The sequence below is a fragment of the Oncorhynchus masou genome, chromosome 30 (genome assembly GCF_036934945.1).
Source record: "Oncorhynchus masou masou isolate Uvic2021 chromosome 30, UVic_Omas_1.1, whole genome shotgun sequence".
Classification (NCBI taxonomy): domain Eukaryota; kingdom Metazoa; phylum Chordata; class Actinopteri; order Salmoniformes; family Salmonidae; genus Oncorhynchus; species Oncorhynchus masou.
Window position 1 is genome coordinate 22,228,183 of NC_088241.1, and position 16,997 is coordinate 22,245,179.

At 43.0% G+C, this 16,997-nt stretch overlaps 2 protein-coding genes across 3 annotated transcripts; both read right to left on the reverse strand.

The window, feature by feature from the left end:
* Positions 1-676: 676 nt before the first annotated feature.
* LOC135522362 (V-set and immunoglobulin domain-containing protein 10-like) lies at positions 677-6,711 on the reverse strand. The gene is made up of 12 exons (XM_064948531.1): positions 6,038-6,711; positions 5,415-5,744; positions 4,865-5,137; positions 4,196-4,462; positions 3,731-3,976; positions 3,337-3,615; positions 2,860-2,952; positions 2,072-2,296; positions 1,651-1,767; positions 1,511-1,551; positions 1,329-1,424; positions 677-1,057 (listed from the first exon to the last, which is right to left on the reverse strand). The coding sequence occupies exons 1-12, from the start codon at positions 6,108-6,110 to the stop codon at positions 983-985; spliced, it is 2,115 nt and encodes a 704-aa protein (XP_064804603.1). The 5' UTR covers positions 6,111-6,711; the 3' UTR covers positions 677-982.
* A 1,199-nt stretch (positions 6,712-7,910) lies between these two features.
* LOC135522364 (electron transfer flavoprotein subunit beta-like) lies at positions 7,911-12,168 on the reverse strand. Of its 2 annotated transcripts, none has more exons than XM_064948532.1 (7): positions 12,029-12,168; positions 10,643-10,801; positions 10,063-10,221; positions 9,889-9,951; positions 9,260-9,418; positions 8,945-9,161; positions 7,911-8,654 (listed from the first exon to the last, which is right to left on the reverse strand). In XM_064948532.1, the coding sequence occupies exons 1-6, from the start codon at positions 12,077-12,079 to the stop codon at positions 8,991-8,993; spliced, it is 762 nt and encodes a 253-aa protein (XP_064804604.1). In that variant the 5' UTR covers positions 12,080-12,168; the 3' UTR covers positions 7,911-8,654; positions 8,945-8,990. The 2 variants fall into 2 exon arrangements, with proteins under 2 accessions (XP_064804604.1, XP_064804605.1); XM_064948533.1 differs by having other exon boundaries at positions 11,925-12,035.
* Between the last annotated feature and the right edge of the window lie 4,829 nt (positions 12,169-16,997).

The following is a 16,997-nucleotide window of genomic DNA, read 5'->3' on the forward strand; positions in this document are numbered from 1 at the left end:
GGTCATGAGGCTTTTTAACGAGTGTCATGGAATAACTGGTTTATGCAGTCTTTCTATTGGAAAATGTTGTTGCCTGTTTCCCAGAGTAGGATAGAAAACAATTTTGAATCAGACTATTCTTTTAGGCATACTATCGTTGGTTCATGTGCTTTTGTCTTAATGGGTTTCTATTTTTGATCGTGTGTTTGGTCATGGTTGCAGGTTCTGTCATTGATGATGCATGCATGCTGTGATATAGAAATTTCCCAAGTTGAGATAAATAAAGTAACTGTACTCAACTCATGCTGGCTCATGTTGACTCCAATGCTTCCCACAGTTGTGTCAATTTGGCTGGATGTCCTTTAGGTGGTGGACCATTCTTGAAACACATGGGGCACTGTTGCGTTTTGAAAACCCTAGCAGCGTTTCCAGTTCTTGATACAAACCAGTGTGCCAGTCTCCTACTACCATACCCTGTTCAAAGGCACAACTTTGAATGGCACACATACACAATCCTTGTCTCAAGGCTTAAAAATCCTTCTTTAACCAGTCTCCTCTCCTTCATCTACACTACACTTGAAGTGGATTAAACAAGTGTTATCAATAAGGGAGCATAGCTTTCACCTGGTCAGTCTGTCATGGAAAGAGCAGGTGTTCATTATGTTTTGTACACTCAGTGTATCTATACAATCGACACTGCCATTTTTAGAATATTTATTTAAAATAAACATCAGTACAATGTTTGCTGATCACAGACATTGGCGTTCAGATATACATGTATTTACAATTTGGTTGAAGCAGAAACACAATTTTGATTAAGAAACACCATAGTCAGTTCTGCAGTTACAGAGAGCAACATAACCCCATATTAAAATCAACCATATTAAAATCAACCTCACATACATAAGAGCTTTTCACATTAGTGATAAAATAATAATATAAAATATGAAAACATACAGGACATAAAATATTGCACATCAGTGAAAATAACAGTTTTATTCGTTTACACAATTGTGGCAGTTCTCACAGGGGGAGGAGCGACAAACGTGGGGAGAGGGATTGACTGCTCAGCTGGAGCCTGGAAAAGATATCAGATACAAAGCATGGCTGGTAAATCATTTCTGAATAGACATTCCTACATTTCTATTTAACAGTTCTAACCCAGTAGCAATTCCACAGGGACCATATTCACAAAGCGTCTCAGAGTAGGAGTCTTATTCATTATGGTTTAAAAGGCAAAACTGATCCTAGATCAGCACTCCTACTCAACTATATTTTGTGAATACGGGCCCTGATGTGTACTTCAGATATTTTGAAAGTGTATGTCATGACAAGGCGGGGTGAATTACCGCTTGCAATGTAATTCTGTTGTAATCAGGCAGTGGTTTGAGTCCTCCAGTCAGCAGGTGGTTGGGAGTGTTTACGTCTGGTTGGGTTGACACCACCTGCATGGGGCGGGGGAAGAGTTCTACAGAGCTGGTAGGAACAAGACATTTGTGCAATAACAAATTTCCCCAGTTACTGACATTACCTTCTCTACTGCTCTGGGCACAGGATATCTGTTCTGTTGACCTATGAAACAGAAACAATTTTAGAGCGAAAGCCACTTGATTCCGGATGTGATAATAAAAAAAGGAAGGAAGATCAGGGGATTGAGAGTAGTGCTCCTACGTTTCTTCCTGCAGCAGTAGACACAGAGGTATATGAGGCCGATGAGGAGGAGGAGGAAGAGGAGGCCACAGGGGATCCCGACAGCGAGGCCTATAATCTGTGGTCTGCTCAGACCACCTGTCATACCAGCACAGACACAGTACAATCTGTTAGAGCAGCACTCACAGAGCCTACTCTCCACTGATGCGCCAAAGGTGACATGGAAGCATAATGTTTACTATAAGTTTAACTTTACCAGTATCATGTAGAAATCTACCTTTATGTTAACATCCAGCTCATTCAACAATACAACAGACTATCTTATAAAGAAATGAATTCATTGCTTCACATGAAACAACGCCAAGCCTACTAGTAAGTGGCAATCAGATTAGCACCCTCCAAACAATCTAAATAGGAATATTATCCAAGTCAGTTCAAATACCGGGTCCAATTCTCTGCACCGCTGATGGTTCCCCCTGAGTTCGGCCAGCAATGGGGATGACCCGGAAGTAGTATGTGGATTTGGGATCCAGAACAGAGATATCAGTGCTCCGGGAGGAACCGGGCCTCTGCTGAATGCTCCGGAATCCCTCTATGGCTCTTTTCCTTCGGCTGCCATTTTTAGTGACAGTTAGGAGGTCTGGTCCGCTCATCTGAATGTCAAAGCCTTCAAAGCAACGGAGGGACAGAAACCAGTGTTGAGCAGTACTTAAAGGGATGTTCCATATCATTTGACATTAACTACAGTCAAGACACATGGAAAACCAGGTCAAATGTCAAATTGTATCCCGAAGCCATCACTACAGAGTGATATTATACAAGGTCCTCAGCCAACTGCTTGAAGACAGACTTATAGACCAAATCCGACATAAAAGGAAAATGGCAACAAGAAAGTACTCATTTAAAAAAAAAATTGGTTAAGACCTATTAGGCTACAATATCAGTTTCTCACACCAAAGAATTTTGCACTCTAGAACAAAGCCGGATAGTCCAGATGGTCTCAGACATTAAGCAATATTTACAGTACACCCCCATCTACTGTGTTTGGATTTGCATCTTTTCCCACCCGCATTATTGGTGAGGTCTAGCAGTTCAGCAGTGAGATCAAAATCATTTGAACAAAAGGTTGTCAAATAACAATGGCTAAATTGTGGAAAACACTATTCTTAGATTCTGACAATATTGTTTTTACAGGAACATTTGAGAGAGTAGGTACCTCGGCAGCTTTACCTGTAATCACAGAGGTGGGAGGGACCTCCCAGGTCATTGTGACGATGGTTCCATTTTGATTAGGAAAAAGACTGGAATCTGAGATGGTGGGGCCTGGAGAGGGGTGAGAGGAATACTATGGAGCTTTGTGTAAAAAAAAAAGCATGTTTTTCTTTACACAGTCTAAGACCCCATTGTGCTGCTTCAGTCGAGTAACTCTAGTGCTCCAAAACTTTCAGGTAACATCCAATTCTCCAGTCATTTAAATACAGTACAACTCCTCCCCAGTGCTCAGCACAGAGATCACATGATGTATGTTTAACCACATGCTGTAACAACTGTATAGCGTAAAACACTACTATAACAGTGGATCAAAAAGTCTTTGAAATTTCACAGTGACCCAACAAGTAAACAAAACCATGTATTTCGCTCTAACTATCCATGACCCAAGAGAAACAGGCCGCTAACCACCACCTGAGAAACTGGTCGATGACATACCCAGTAACTGAGTCTTTTTTCCATTGTTGCCCAGTGGGTTGCTACAGTTACAGGTGTAAGTGTAGAGCTGAGCGGTGCTGGTGTTAAAATCATGGATGTTGAGCTGCGCAGTGTCCACGCTGATCTGGTACTGCAAGCCATTGGCTAAGAGCTCGGTACCTTTGGACCATGTGACCATAGCCTTGGGCGTGGCCTGGCTGTTGCAGTGGATGGTGACCACTATTTTACCCTCTCGGTCCACTGTGGTCAAGACCATCGGTAAAAACTTTGCAGGACCAGCTAAGGAGTAATGAGACCACGAGTTATCCTGTGTGATCCTCAAACATTCTGTTTGTTGTGCAGAACTGCAAAATGCATGGACCTTACATACTCCATACTAGACTAAGTAACTCACTGGCAGTAATATTGCACCATGTCTGACGGAGGGGGTGATTGGCCCTACAGAGGACCATTTTCCCATTGAGGTCCTGAGAGGCAGGTATGGTCAGATTGAAGTCTCCAGCACCGCTGGTGGCGTTAGTCAAGGCAGGAAAGGACAGCAGAGCTTCTGGGGTGCCTCCTGGCCATCGGCAGTGGAACTGCAGGTCGACATTTCCGTTCACTGCATTGACTGAGCACAGTGGGCTGGCTGTTGGGCTCTCTGTAATGGTAGGAAGACAAGGGGCGGCGGGGTAATTAGAACACTTGCACCCTAAATAAATGCAAAAAGCTTATCGGTTTGGCGCACACACACACAGGTTGTGTAGCACAGACAATGGTCCATCCAGATGTTTAAAGACCCCTTACGCTAAGATCAATGAGATCAACCACCACAAAACATGTGTACCGTATTACCCCTCAACAGACGCTAATACTCTACCATAAACGTTGACTGTCAAGTTCTTCTTGCGCTGCGCTCCAGTGTTCACATTGACCAGCACACAGGTGTATATGCCCCCCTGGCTAATTTGGACATTGGTCAGATTGAGACTTCCTCCTTGGGAAACGGGCAGGGTCTGACCCCCAAACATCCAGGAGGTGGAGGGTTGGGGAACCCCCTCGGCCTGACAGGAGAGAGAGAGGGTATCTCCAGAAACAAAGAAGGCCTGGGACGGACTGGCTCCAAGCATGGGCTCGTCTGGTCCATCTACGGGAGACGACAGGTAGTGGAAAGGGAAGTCAGATGACCATTTAAGGGCATATCGCTGTCATCAAATGGCTGGTTAAAGTGGATGTCATTTGTGTGATAGCATTTTTTGTGCAGTGTAGGGTAGAAGAGTAAGAAAGTGAGGAGGACTATTGCCATTTCCACATGCGAGTTCCATATAGAGGAGTTGAAGGAAATAAAGACATGCAGTGGTAAAGTGGATTTGTGAGACAGGGAAACATGTTGCTTTCAGTAAAGGATTAAAGGATTCAACTACAAAACTAGAGACATGCGAGTAATTACGGGTGCACAAGACAGAACATAACTAATAAAGTAGAATAAAAGTAATGCTCAGACTAATGCTTCGGACAAATAAGGCGAGATTCAAATACTCCTTCTTACAGAGAACAGTTATTTTCCTATGAAATGTGACAGTGCTGAAAGGGTTGGTCAGGACCAAGGTGTAAGGTCCTGTGTCGTTCCGGTTGGGCTGATGGATGACCAGGCTCTTCTGGCCCACTGTGTAGTGAGAGTTGTTCTGTATCTCCACACTGTTAAAGTACCACCTCCACTGGTCGGCCTCACCCTGCAGTGTGCTGTACTGCAAAGTGAACTTTTCGGCTCCCTCTAAGGCATCGGCAGGCTCTGTGTTCACAGACACGTTCCGGATGTAGTCTGAAAGCAGAAAGGAGAGCAACAGTTGGGGTAAAGGACACAGATGGATGGACAAACCATATTGCTTCTCCATGGTGAGGAGGACAATGGAGCTGCATAATTCCTTGAACGGGTAAAAGAAACATACATGAAATCCTAACATGACTAAACTCTACATGAAGTCTAATATTCAACTAAAATGTGTGCTCAAAGGAGAATATCTATTGAAACTGCTTTTTACTACAGGAATATGATTAATCGGAGTCTGGGAAACTGGCACCAAATGACCAATACTCACCATAGACCTTCAGCACAAATGTGGCTGAGACAGTTTTGAATCCAGACTTGACTATCTCCACAGTGTAGGTGTTACTGTAGACAAATGACACATTTCGGAAGGTGAGGGAGCCATCGGTCTCAATCTTCAGCACATCACGGTGAATGATGGCTATGTCTGGTGCAACACTGGAGCCAAGGGTCCAGGTAACCACAGGTAAACTTCCCATCTTCCATGTGACCACAGGGTCAGGTACACCACTGATGGTCACTGCCAGAGTCACATTGCTGCCAACAGTGGTGTTGACCAGTGAGGGTCCCAGGGTAGAGATGGTCAAATCACAGTTTACATCTGTAGTTGATCATGATGAAGCAAAGAATTAATGGAAATGTTAACATTAATACAAAGTTGATTAAGGGTCACAAATTGTAACTAAATCCTACACAAAAATAGGATCTCAATCATCTCATGATACATTCTATATGGTCACAATTTATTGGGTAGTTAATTTCGGTGAATCAATACATTTGTTTATTGTACAATTTATAGGTTTACAATATGATGTAGGCACATAGAAAGCAGGCTAGTTTTGTTTATTGGCACGTGACATACAAAATTAAACAGCATGATAAATTAAAACTTACCTCCAATCATAAATATCAATAGAATTAACTTTAAAATGTGCCATTTGTGGACACCAAACTGGTCCGAGGACATTCTTTTTTTAATTTTCTTTTTTTTTTTACTTGAAAGAGAAATCCACGAAACCCGAAACCATAAATTGCCCACAACTTTCACATAAAAATAATATTCCACATTTTAGCTTTTTAAGACGCCACAAAAATATCTGTGTAGTCCTTGTGAAAGTTCGATGGACAACTGATGTAATACAATCGCTCCTGCGTTGTGTCCTCTATTGTACTCAACCTTGCTTCACTGTCGAGATGTCCGGGCTATCTGTCATCAAGAATCGAGAGCAATTCACCTGTGTCGATGTCAAAGCTTTGATTGGTCAAATATTGGTAAACGCGGGCTTTACTTTTACAAGCAAACGTTCAATAAACAATGCAAAAGTGACTGATTGTTGAGCTTTGAGGTGGGACAGTCCTTTACTATATCAATATCTACAGGTAAACTAGTCTAGAATGGCATATTCAACCAAACAGTAATGTGAGAAAGAAGAGGAATATGATTTATTGCGCAGTCACCTAGACGTTGACACAAAATAAAAAGGTGTAGGCTGGTGATTTACCAGTGTTTCAGGTATATTGTAACAGAATGATCTGATTAATGAAAGGTAACCGGTTGGACTGCATTCTTTCCATCACCTATTGCGCTTGTACTCTTGGAGAAACCAAAGATCTCCCCGCCTTAACAACCGGAGTTGTTGTTCACAAAGCAACACGGCTGGGCTGCCTAGCTCTCGCCTATCATTTCTTTGGATTGGTGGACACATCTCAATATTGTAATCTATTTTGAATATTCGAGGAGGGTTGTTGACGTCAACCGTCTGTATTCAATGGAGACGCTATGATACTAGCTTCATGCCATGAATAGTCAGTCATTGAGACAACTCCGATTTAAAGTGTTTTTTTTTCTCAAGGTTGCCGGGATGTCACGTTTCCTACTTATCGGTACACTCGTAATAATTTAAGATTTTTTCATTTCTATTTGATCAAATAAACCTTACGGAGCAAATATGCCATAATGTTTTTGTTGTTGACCAAATTTGACACTCATTAACCTCAATACAAAAACGCCACCTGCTGGAGGGAGAAAGATTTCCCGCCGAGTTTGGACGATTCCTCTCTGGAGAAACAACCTTGGTGTCTGGTCCCAAGGAATGGGCCAATCACACACAGCTATTCCAGTTATTGGTTACCACTGATATAGTTTAGTTCCATTGAGGGAGTTCTATTAACCTGAGCTGCAGTGCACCCGTCAATGGCCCGTGACTTGAACGGGCAAAAGCAGAGGAAGGAGCGCCCTTCTCAAATCGAACAGTAATCTGTGCCTCATGGTCAGGTTGTCAACAAGGCAGCACAGTGCATCACCTAGAAAGATATCTCTTTTCCATAAAATATGTTGTTGGAATTTTCAAATCAAGTTGTTTTCATTGAGAAGGCATATTTATCAAAAGCAATCATTTTTGCAAATAAAAACAGAATCCTACTCTTTACTCCCATGTGCCACTAACCTTCGCTGCACAACTCTTGTCTTGAGCAGACTTCATTGCGGCTTTGAACAGCCCCCTGGCTCACGCCCGGGAGGCAGCCCGGTTCCAGATAAGGACAGATAAGCAAATCCTCTCATTATAAAATTATTTTTGCTACAGTTAGGAAACCATTTAAGATAAGAGTACCATCTTCCTCAGGGTACTTTAGGGGGTTCGGAACATGCCCTCTAATGACTGGATGGTTGTTGCCAAGTACTTGCTACTCAAGAGACTATCTTAAAACCAAAACAATATGGAAAGACAGAATACAACAACATAGAATGACAGTGGAAAACAGCAGATGAAGATATGAAAAAGATACCTTTATTGTTATGGTAGGATGCTGTACAATCTAAACAGAAGAGGCGCTTAAGGTAAAAAGTAAACTGCGTGTGTTTTTAAATCATTTTCCCACATCTGAGAGACACTGTCCAACCGGAGCTGCCACCCAACCCAGAAATAATTATATTTATATAAACTTTATACAAACCAAGTCAGTTGACATATCACAAACCCTGAATGCACAATCAGCACTGCAGCTTTGGGTTCTTATTTACACATAGCATCCAACTCAAACTGCATAGCCCAGATGTGTCATTGTAGGGCTTCGTGATAGGGTTTTCATAGGTCCATGTTACAGATGCAAATGTTATTGTGACAGTCTTGAATGTACAGTGCAACACATACAGAAACATGGGTGAAAGAAAGTTACTGACATATTACTGGCTTGGAAGTTGTGCATTTTTTTAGTCTAGGTCCTCCATACCTAGTTACCTATACTCACAGGCAAGATACATTAATTACAATACAGATGTACCATGTGAATTAAATTGCACAATAACAACAGACCCTCTTCTTCTTCACCCTCTAGGCTGTGTGGGTTCCTATAGGACAGTGTTTCTCAGTGTCCCTTTATTCCGGGTCAGTAGGCTACTATCATGGAAGTCAGAGTTAAACACAGAGGGCCGGGTGGCGATGGGTTCTGCATTATGCAACCAGTTCTCCACGTTTGCTAAATTACTTTGTTCCATCTCTCAAACAGAGACCTGCAAAATGAAAGGGGGAAATTACATATTACAGCCAAATAGAAACAGAAACACTGAGCTTGGTCAAGTACAGCACACTATGGCAAAGGTCTGTGTTTACAGTTGAGGCAATTTGGTGGAAGAAGCATATGATTGTACAATCTTCACTATTCCCCAAAAATGAAAAATTCTCTCAACATTCACAAGAGTAAGTTGTTACATGAACATGAAATTCATCAGTGCTCTGACATTTTCTAATGGGTTACAAATATTATCTCAAACAGTCACTGTTTTTAGGTATTGAGACTCACCCCTCTGTGTGTCCCCTGCACTCCCCCTTTGGCTCCCACAGGGCCTCTAGATTGTTCCGTTAGCCTTGAGTTTGGCGACCAGGTCATCCACCGTCTCCACCTTCACTCCAGCCAGTCTCGTTGGGGGCTCGTCCACCCTCAACACCTCCACTCGCGACACCATGTCCACCCCCAGGTCTGATGGTTTCATGTTGGCTATCTTTTTCTTCTTGGCTTTCTGGTAGGTGGAGGGAGAAGGAGAAGAGAAATGAAAGTGCTATGTGTGTGTGTGTGCGTGTGTACACTTTGTGAGGAAATGTACATTGTGTGTATTACCATGATGTTGGGCAGGGTGGCGTATCTGGGGGTGTTGAGTCGAAGGTCTGCTGTGAGGACAGCTGGCATGCTAATCTTGATGGTCTCTAGACCACCATCGATTTCCCTCACCACCTTCACATTTTCCCCATCGATGGTCACCTCAGAGGCAAATGTGCCCTGCAAGAATGGGAGGTCCTACATTTAGTAGATGTCATAATCCACATTGAGATGAAATATTATCTGAAATTAACAAATGAACTTATAACTAAAACAAAGCCTTCTTTCCTTTGTTACCTGACAACTGTAAACCCGTTGTAGGCCACAAGGCAATCCAAGTGTGACATCTGGTGGTTTAACCAAGTAAATACACCCTAATTTTGCCCTTCATTTGGCCTTTGGTCTACTTTTCAGTGCAGACTGTGTTGACTGTTGTGACATAATCTAAGGCCTGCTAGTTCAGCTGGTCTCTTCACCTGACATTACATCGATATGCTAATGCTTATAAAGACCATGAGAAAAGGTCCTGGTCTGGACTACAATGGTATCCAAGTCAGCACTTAACAGTAAACAAGGCCTCTATGCTCTGAGATCAGTTTAGTGATTCCTGCCGAGAAAAAGGATTACAACAAGAAGAAACCACTACAGACCTGAGGCCAGTCTAACAAGGCTGCCGTCATCTGACCTGTCTGGTTACAGTCATCGTCAATAGCCTGTCAAAAAATACCAACACAATCAGTGAGCATTACATGAGATCATGAGGTTCGATTTCAAAGTCAACTGGCATTGGTGTGGCAGTGGCACAATCTATTGCATCGGATGACCTGTTTGCCCAGGATGACGAGTGAGGCCTCCTCCTTCTTGGCTAGGGAAGCAAATATCTTGGCGATCTGCAGGGGTCCCATGGCCTCGTAGTCTTTTCCTGAGACCTCCACGTGGATGCCGCGGTCACACCCCATGGCCAGTGCAGTACGGATGGTCTCCTACACACACACACAAACACACACACGCTTGAGCGGTAGGGTTCTCAAAATTATATAAGAACACCATCTGAGAACAATGACAGAATAATACAACCATTAGCACAGTCAAGTTGGAGGTGACCATCTGCAGAATCCTTCTTACTATAGAATGAAAACATACTCATGACCGCTATCCTAATGAAGAAACAAGATCCAAAGCTTCCCTCCAAATGTTAGCTATTGAAGGCCTGTGAAGGAGGATGAAGCCTAATGATACAGAACGTTCAGATAGAAATTAAGCCTAAAACTACAGGATCTTAAGATAGAAATGAATAGAGTAGAACAGATATGTATAATGTCATGTAGAACAAGGAAAATGTTCTGCATCGTTGAATACACCCGACTTCAAAATGGTGTCGCCAGAGCATTCAGTCACTCTTACCGTTACTTGCGTGGGCCCACAGCTGACGGCCACCACCTCTTTGATGAATTTCTTCTCCTTGAGTTTGACGGCCTCCTCTACAGCGATCTCACAGAAGGGGTTCATGGAGTGCTTGACGCCATCTGTCACCACACCGCTGTGGTCGGGCTTCACGCGGATCTAGGGGAGAGAGCAGGGTTGTCTTCATTAGGCACCAAACTGAAAAAGGGTGGGACTACCTGAACTTCAATAAGAAATGCTAATTCAGTTTCAAAGACCTTTGCCCTACTGAACATAAGTGACTACTGGATAGTCACTCAGAAGGGTCAGAGAGAGACAGACAGAGGCTGGAGACATGAAGTGCATGCAGTCAATGTGCCGGAGTTGAGTGTGGGGACACTGTGCAGTCTGGGCACTTGGAAATAGTTGCTGTGGGCCCAATGTAGGTGTGCTCTCAGAGCTTTCCAATTGAGTATGTGAGGCAGTCAAACCAATTCTGGAACACTTTTGAAAGCCTGCCACTATCCCAATAGTATTGAACAGCCATTGTAAATAAACCTTTTAAAACGCCAAGATTCTGTCTTAAGTCCATCCCATATCCATTAGTCACCTCATAAATACATGACTGGCCCAGACTGTGTCTCTTTCTTTCTCTCTCTCTCTCTCTCTCTCACACACACACACACACACACACACACACACACACACACACACACACACACACACACACACACACACACACACACAACCGCCCTCGTGCCCCCCTTCCTCTGTCTGATAAGAGTTGGGGCAGCATATGGGACGGGGGAGGGTACAAAGTTGGGTGCAGCTGAAGCAGGAGTGCTCAGACTGTATGTAGTATGAAATAACTGGTAATAGATATGGTGTTAGGCTTCCTTTACAGAAAAATATTACCTTGGAACTATCTGATAGGAGTGGCTTGGATAGTCATAGCCTACTAAGTTATCGAACTGTCCTGATGCTGTGACACCTAGTTGATTTTATGTTTTTAAATCACTCTGATGAAGCCTGAATGATGATTATACATGTAGCTTAATATTTGCAATACACTGTCACAACACAGTGACAATGTATTGTTAGCTAGCTTTCTTTTTTAATGTTGAAAGTCCTTTATCGTTTAACCAATACTAGAAGTAGCACGCTAGACAAATTAAACTGTTACCTAGACAACCCTGTAATGACCTTGGTATTTTCCTTGAAGATATGGTTGTTAGTTGAACAGACTTGACATTCAAACAATGAATGCTAGCTTGCTAAACTAACCCTTCATCCATCTACCCACCTTAACGTTAGCTAGCTACCATAGCCATATGAAGTCTCGAATGGACATTCCGCACGTGAAATGTTGAATTGTTTTAAAATAGAAGACAGTGGGGAAGTAGCTACCTTGACAGCATAATCAATTACACGTTTAACTCCAACAAGAACCCGCGACATTGTTAGCGATTCTTCGGTTCAGCAATGTACAGTCGCTAGTTACCGAGTCACCACAACGAACCTTCACACAAGAAGCAGGAGACTCGTATTCTGCTCGCAGCACAAATGATAACGTCACTTCGGTATGGTAATGAAGAAACTTTTCAAATAAATGGTTAACTCATTCAAAAGACATTGAATTGTAATCAATAGCCACCTCCATTGTGACAATAAGAACATGCAATGAGTAAGTTATGAAAACAAATCCCAAATATGTTTTTAAATTATTTATTTTTATACCAATAATGAAAAAGACATGACACTGGGGGCTATTGTGTCCCCCCCAATAGCCCCCAATGCAAGACACCGTAATAGACTGTACATGGGTTCCATATTGGCTCATAGAGATAAATGTTCTACCTGTTTCAGTTAAAGTGGGTGACAAATATTAATTAGAGTCTCTACTAACCAAATATTATGGTTCGTTTTGGAGTGGGACAGTGTTGTACATATCCAGCAGGACTTCGTTCTCAGCCAGCAGCAGTCCCCCTCCAAAACTACACATATTTGGTTGGTAGAGACCCTACTGAATATTTCCCACCCCACTTTAGCTGAGACAGGTAGAAAGGGTTTCTCTCTACAAGCCAATAAGTATCCCATCTGCCGTGCATTGCGTTGCAGTGAAAGGAGTGGGTGGAGTAAGGAGTCACCAGTACTCTGTATTAAACCAGTTGCCCAGCACAAGACCAATTCAAGTTTTGCAGACTCTATTGAGTATTCCCAATAACATATATTTGTATTTTATTACCAGTGTATTTCTTTAAATATAGCCTATGTAACAGTATAACTTTAGACCGTGCCCGGGCGCAAACCAGGGACCATCTGCACACATGAACAACCCACACCCACGAAGCATCGTTACCCATCGCTCCACAAAAGCCACGGCCCTTGCAGAGCAAGGTGAACAACAACTTCAAGGTCTCAGAGCAAGTGACGTCACCAATTGAAACGCTATTTAGCGCGCACCACCGCTAACTAAGCTAGCCGTTTTACATCCGTTACACCTACACAATAATTTTCAACATACTGGGATAAATAATTTAATATTGCAAATAAAATACGTAAAATTAGCAATACATTTTTTCAGAGTGGGTTGCCATGCTGTGAAAAACACTTGTGATAAAAAAAAATCGAAGTTTGTGTGTCTCTGCAGTGGAACTATTATTTTGAAAAAGAAAACCGCGATCATACTGCCAGCATAATATCCTGTTGCTAAGAGAACGGTAACGCAGGAAAGGTCGGAAAGATTTGAGAGCGATTCCGTTGAAAATAAAGAAGGCGGGTCTAAACGGGACCGCCCATTGTTGGAACCAATTAAACTATGTGAAATTGAAGACTCAGCAAAAGTGACCTGTAACCAATCACAGAGAACAAGCTGGTGCTCCTACTATTTCAGTCGGACACAAAGCCCAGGAAATGTGTTCCACTCTTGGGTCAACTAGGGTAAAGGTCATGGTGTATTTAAAGGAATATCTCATCTTTATAAACTACTTACATGACGTGAAAGCATCTCTTTATGTAAAAAAAAATAATGTATTTGCACCGAATACAACAGGTATTCGGTGCAAATACAACAAGCCCTTAACCAACAATGCAGATTTTTTTTTAAAGTAAGTAAAAATATATTTTCCAAAAAATTCAAATTAAACTAAAGTTAGAAAAAAAGTAACAATAACGAGGCTATATCCTGTGGGTAACGGTACCGTGTCAATGTACAGGGGTACAAGTTAGTTGAGGTAACTGAGGTAATATGCTACGCTACAGGACTGTTTTACTAGCACAGACTGGAATATGTTCAGGGATTCATCCAATGACATCGAGGAGTATACCACCTCAGTCACCAGGTTTATCAATAAGTACATTGACGACGTCCCCACAGTGACCTTACATACATATTCCAACCAGAAGCCATGGATTACAGGAGACATCTGCACCTGGCTAAAGGCAAATGCTGCCACTTTCAAGGAGTGGGACACTAATCCAGAGGCTTATAAGAAATCCAGCTATGACTCAGACGAACCATCAAACAGGCAAAGCGTCAATACAGGACTAAGATTGAATCCCACTACACCGCCGCTGACGCTTGTCGGATGTTGCAGGGCTTGCAAACTATTACGGACTACAAAGGGAAACACAGACGCGAGCAACCCAGTGACACGAGCCTACCAGACGAGCTAAATGTCTTTTATGCTCGCTTCGAGGCAAGCAACACGGAAGCATGCATGAGAGCACCAGCTGTTCCAGACGACTGTGTGATACCGCTCTCTGTAGACGATGTGAGCAAGACCTTAAAACAAGTCAGCATACACAAGGCCACAGGGCTAGATGGATTACCAGGATGTGTACTCAGAGCACGTGTGGAACAACTGGCAAGTGTCTTCACTGATATTTTCCACCCCTCCCTTACCGAGTCTGTAATACCTACATGTTTGAAGCAGACCACCATAGTTCCTGTACCCAAGAAAGCGAAGGTAACCTGTCTAAATGGCTAACACCCCTACCATGTCAGTAGCCATGAAGTGCTTTGAAAGGCTGGTCATGGCTCACATCAACGCCATCATCCTGGAAACCCTAGACCCACTCCAATTTGCATACTGCCCTAACAGATCCACAGATGACACAATCTCAATCGCACTCCACAATGCCCTTTTCCACCTGGACAAAAGGAACATGTATGTGAGAATGTTGTTCATTGACTACAGCTCAGCATTCAACACCATAGTGCCCACAAAGCTCATCACTAAGCTAAGGACCCTGGGACTAAACACCTCCCTCTGCAACTCGATCCTGGACTGCCTGACGGGCTGCCCCCAGTTGGTAAGGGTAGGCAACAACACATATGCCACGCTGATCCTCAACACTGGGGCCCCTCAGAGGGGTGCGTGCTTAGTCCCCTCCTGTGAGGGCATGGCCATGCACGACTCCAACACCATCATTAAGTTTGCTGACGACACAACAGTGGTAGGCCTGATCACCCACAACGACGAGACAGCCTATATATGGAGAAGGTCAGAGAACTGGCAGTGTGGTGCCAGGCCAACAACCCCTCCCTCAATGTGAGGAGGACAAAGGAGCTGATCATGGTCTACAGGAAAAGGAGGGCCGAAAAGGCCCCCGTTAATGACGGGGCTGCAGTGGAGCTGAGTTTCAAGTTCCTTGGTGTCCATGTCACCAACAAACTATCATGGTCCAAACACACCAAGACAGTCGTGAAGAGGGCTCGACAACACCTTTTCCCCCTCAGGAGACTGAAAAGATTTGGCATGGGTCCTCAGATCCTCAAAACGTTCTACAGCTGCACCATCAAGAACATCCTGACCGGTTACATCACTGTCTGGTATGGCAACCGCTTGGCATCCAACCGTAAGGCTCTACAAAGGGTAGTGCATATGGCCTAGTACATCACTGGGGCCAAACTTCTTGCCATCCAAGCCTTCCGTCAGAGGAAGGCCACAAAAATGGTCAAAGATTTCAGTCACCCAAGTCATAGACTCTTCTCTCTGCTACCGCACGGCAAGCGGTACCGGAGCATCAAGTCTAGGTCCAAAAGATCATAAGACTGCTGAAGTCATAAGACTGCTGAACACTTAATCAAATGGACATGGACTATTTACATTGAACCCCCCCCCCCATTTGTTTTATCTATGCATAGTCCTTTTTTATTTAAAAAAAAGTTTATTTAGAAAAGATCTTAACTCTATTTCTTGAACTGTAATGTTAGTTAAGAGCTTGTAAGTAAGCATTTCACGGTAAGGTCTACACCTGTGGTATTCCGCGCATGTCACAAATAAAATGTGATTTGAATATATACATTTAGGTAGGGATAAAGTGACTATGCATGGATAGGGTTCAATAACACTTCATAGTAAAAAAAATGTTTTATGGTTATAGAAGTCTGGTTCAAACAGGGCAGGCAGGTAATCTCAAGATTGTCTGTAGCAGTGGAGGCTCCTCAGAGGAGGAAAAGAGGACCATTCTCCTCAGTGAATTTCATAAAATGTTAAATGTTGTAACATTTAAAAAGTTATAATTTTTAAATAAAATTATACTAAATATAATCACGTCACCAAATAATCGGTTAAAACACCATTTTGCAAAGAAGCTCTACATTAGCCTCAACAGCACTCTGTAGGGTAGCACCATGGTGTAGCCGGAGGGCAGCTAGCTTCTGCCCTCCTTTGGGTACATTGACTTCAATACAAAACCTAGGAGGCTCATGGTTCTCACCCCCTTCCATAGATTTAGACACAGTAATCAGGACAACTTCTGGAGGACGTCCTCCAGCCTATCAGAGTTTTTGCAGCATGAACTGACATGATGTCCATCCTATCAAAGGATCAGGGAATGAATCTAGTACTGGAAGCATAAGCAACAGCTAGCTAGCACTGCGGTGTATACAATGTGGTGAGTAGTTGACTCAAAGAGAAAGATAATAGTTGAACAGTTTTGAATAAATTAATTTCTTCCAAAAGGGAGAAGAGAGAATTAATTATTTAAAAAAAATCAATTTCAGTTTCACTTACTTAGCTAGCAAATTTTATCTTTATAGGCATGTCAGTTAAGAACAAATTATTATTTTCAATGACGGCCTAGGAACAGTGGGATAACTGCCTGTTCAGGGGCAGAACGACAGATTTGTACCTTGTCAGCTCTGGGATTTGAACTTGCAACCTTCTGGTTGCTAGTCCAACACTAGGCTACCCTGCCGCCCAAATGCAGCTACCCAGTTTAGCCTACTGAAACACCCTGCTTAAACAGAAGGATGCTGTGTTAGCTTGCTGGCTATGACTTTCCAACACAACACTGGAACTCTTCCAAGTCAAGGTAAGCTTTTGCTATTACTCATTTATTGCCACCGGGGCCCACCGGTCTAACTGCT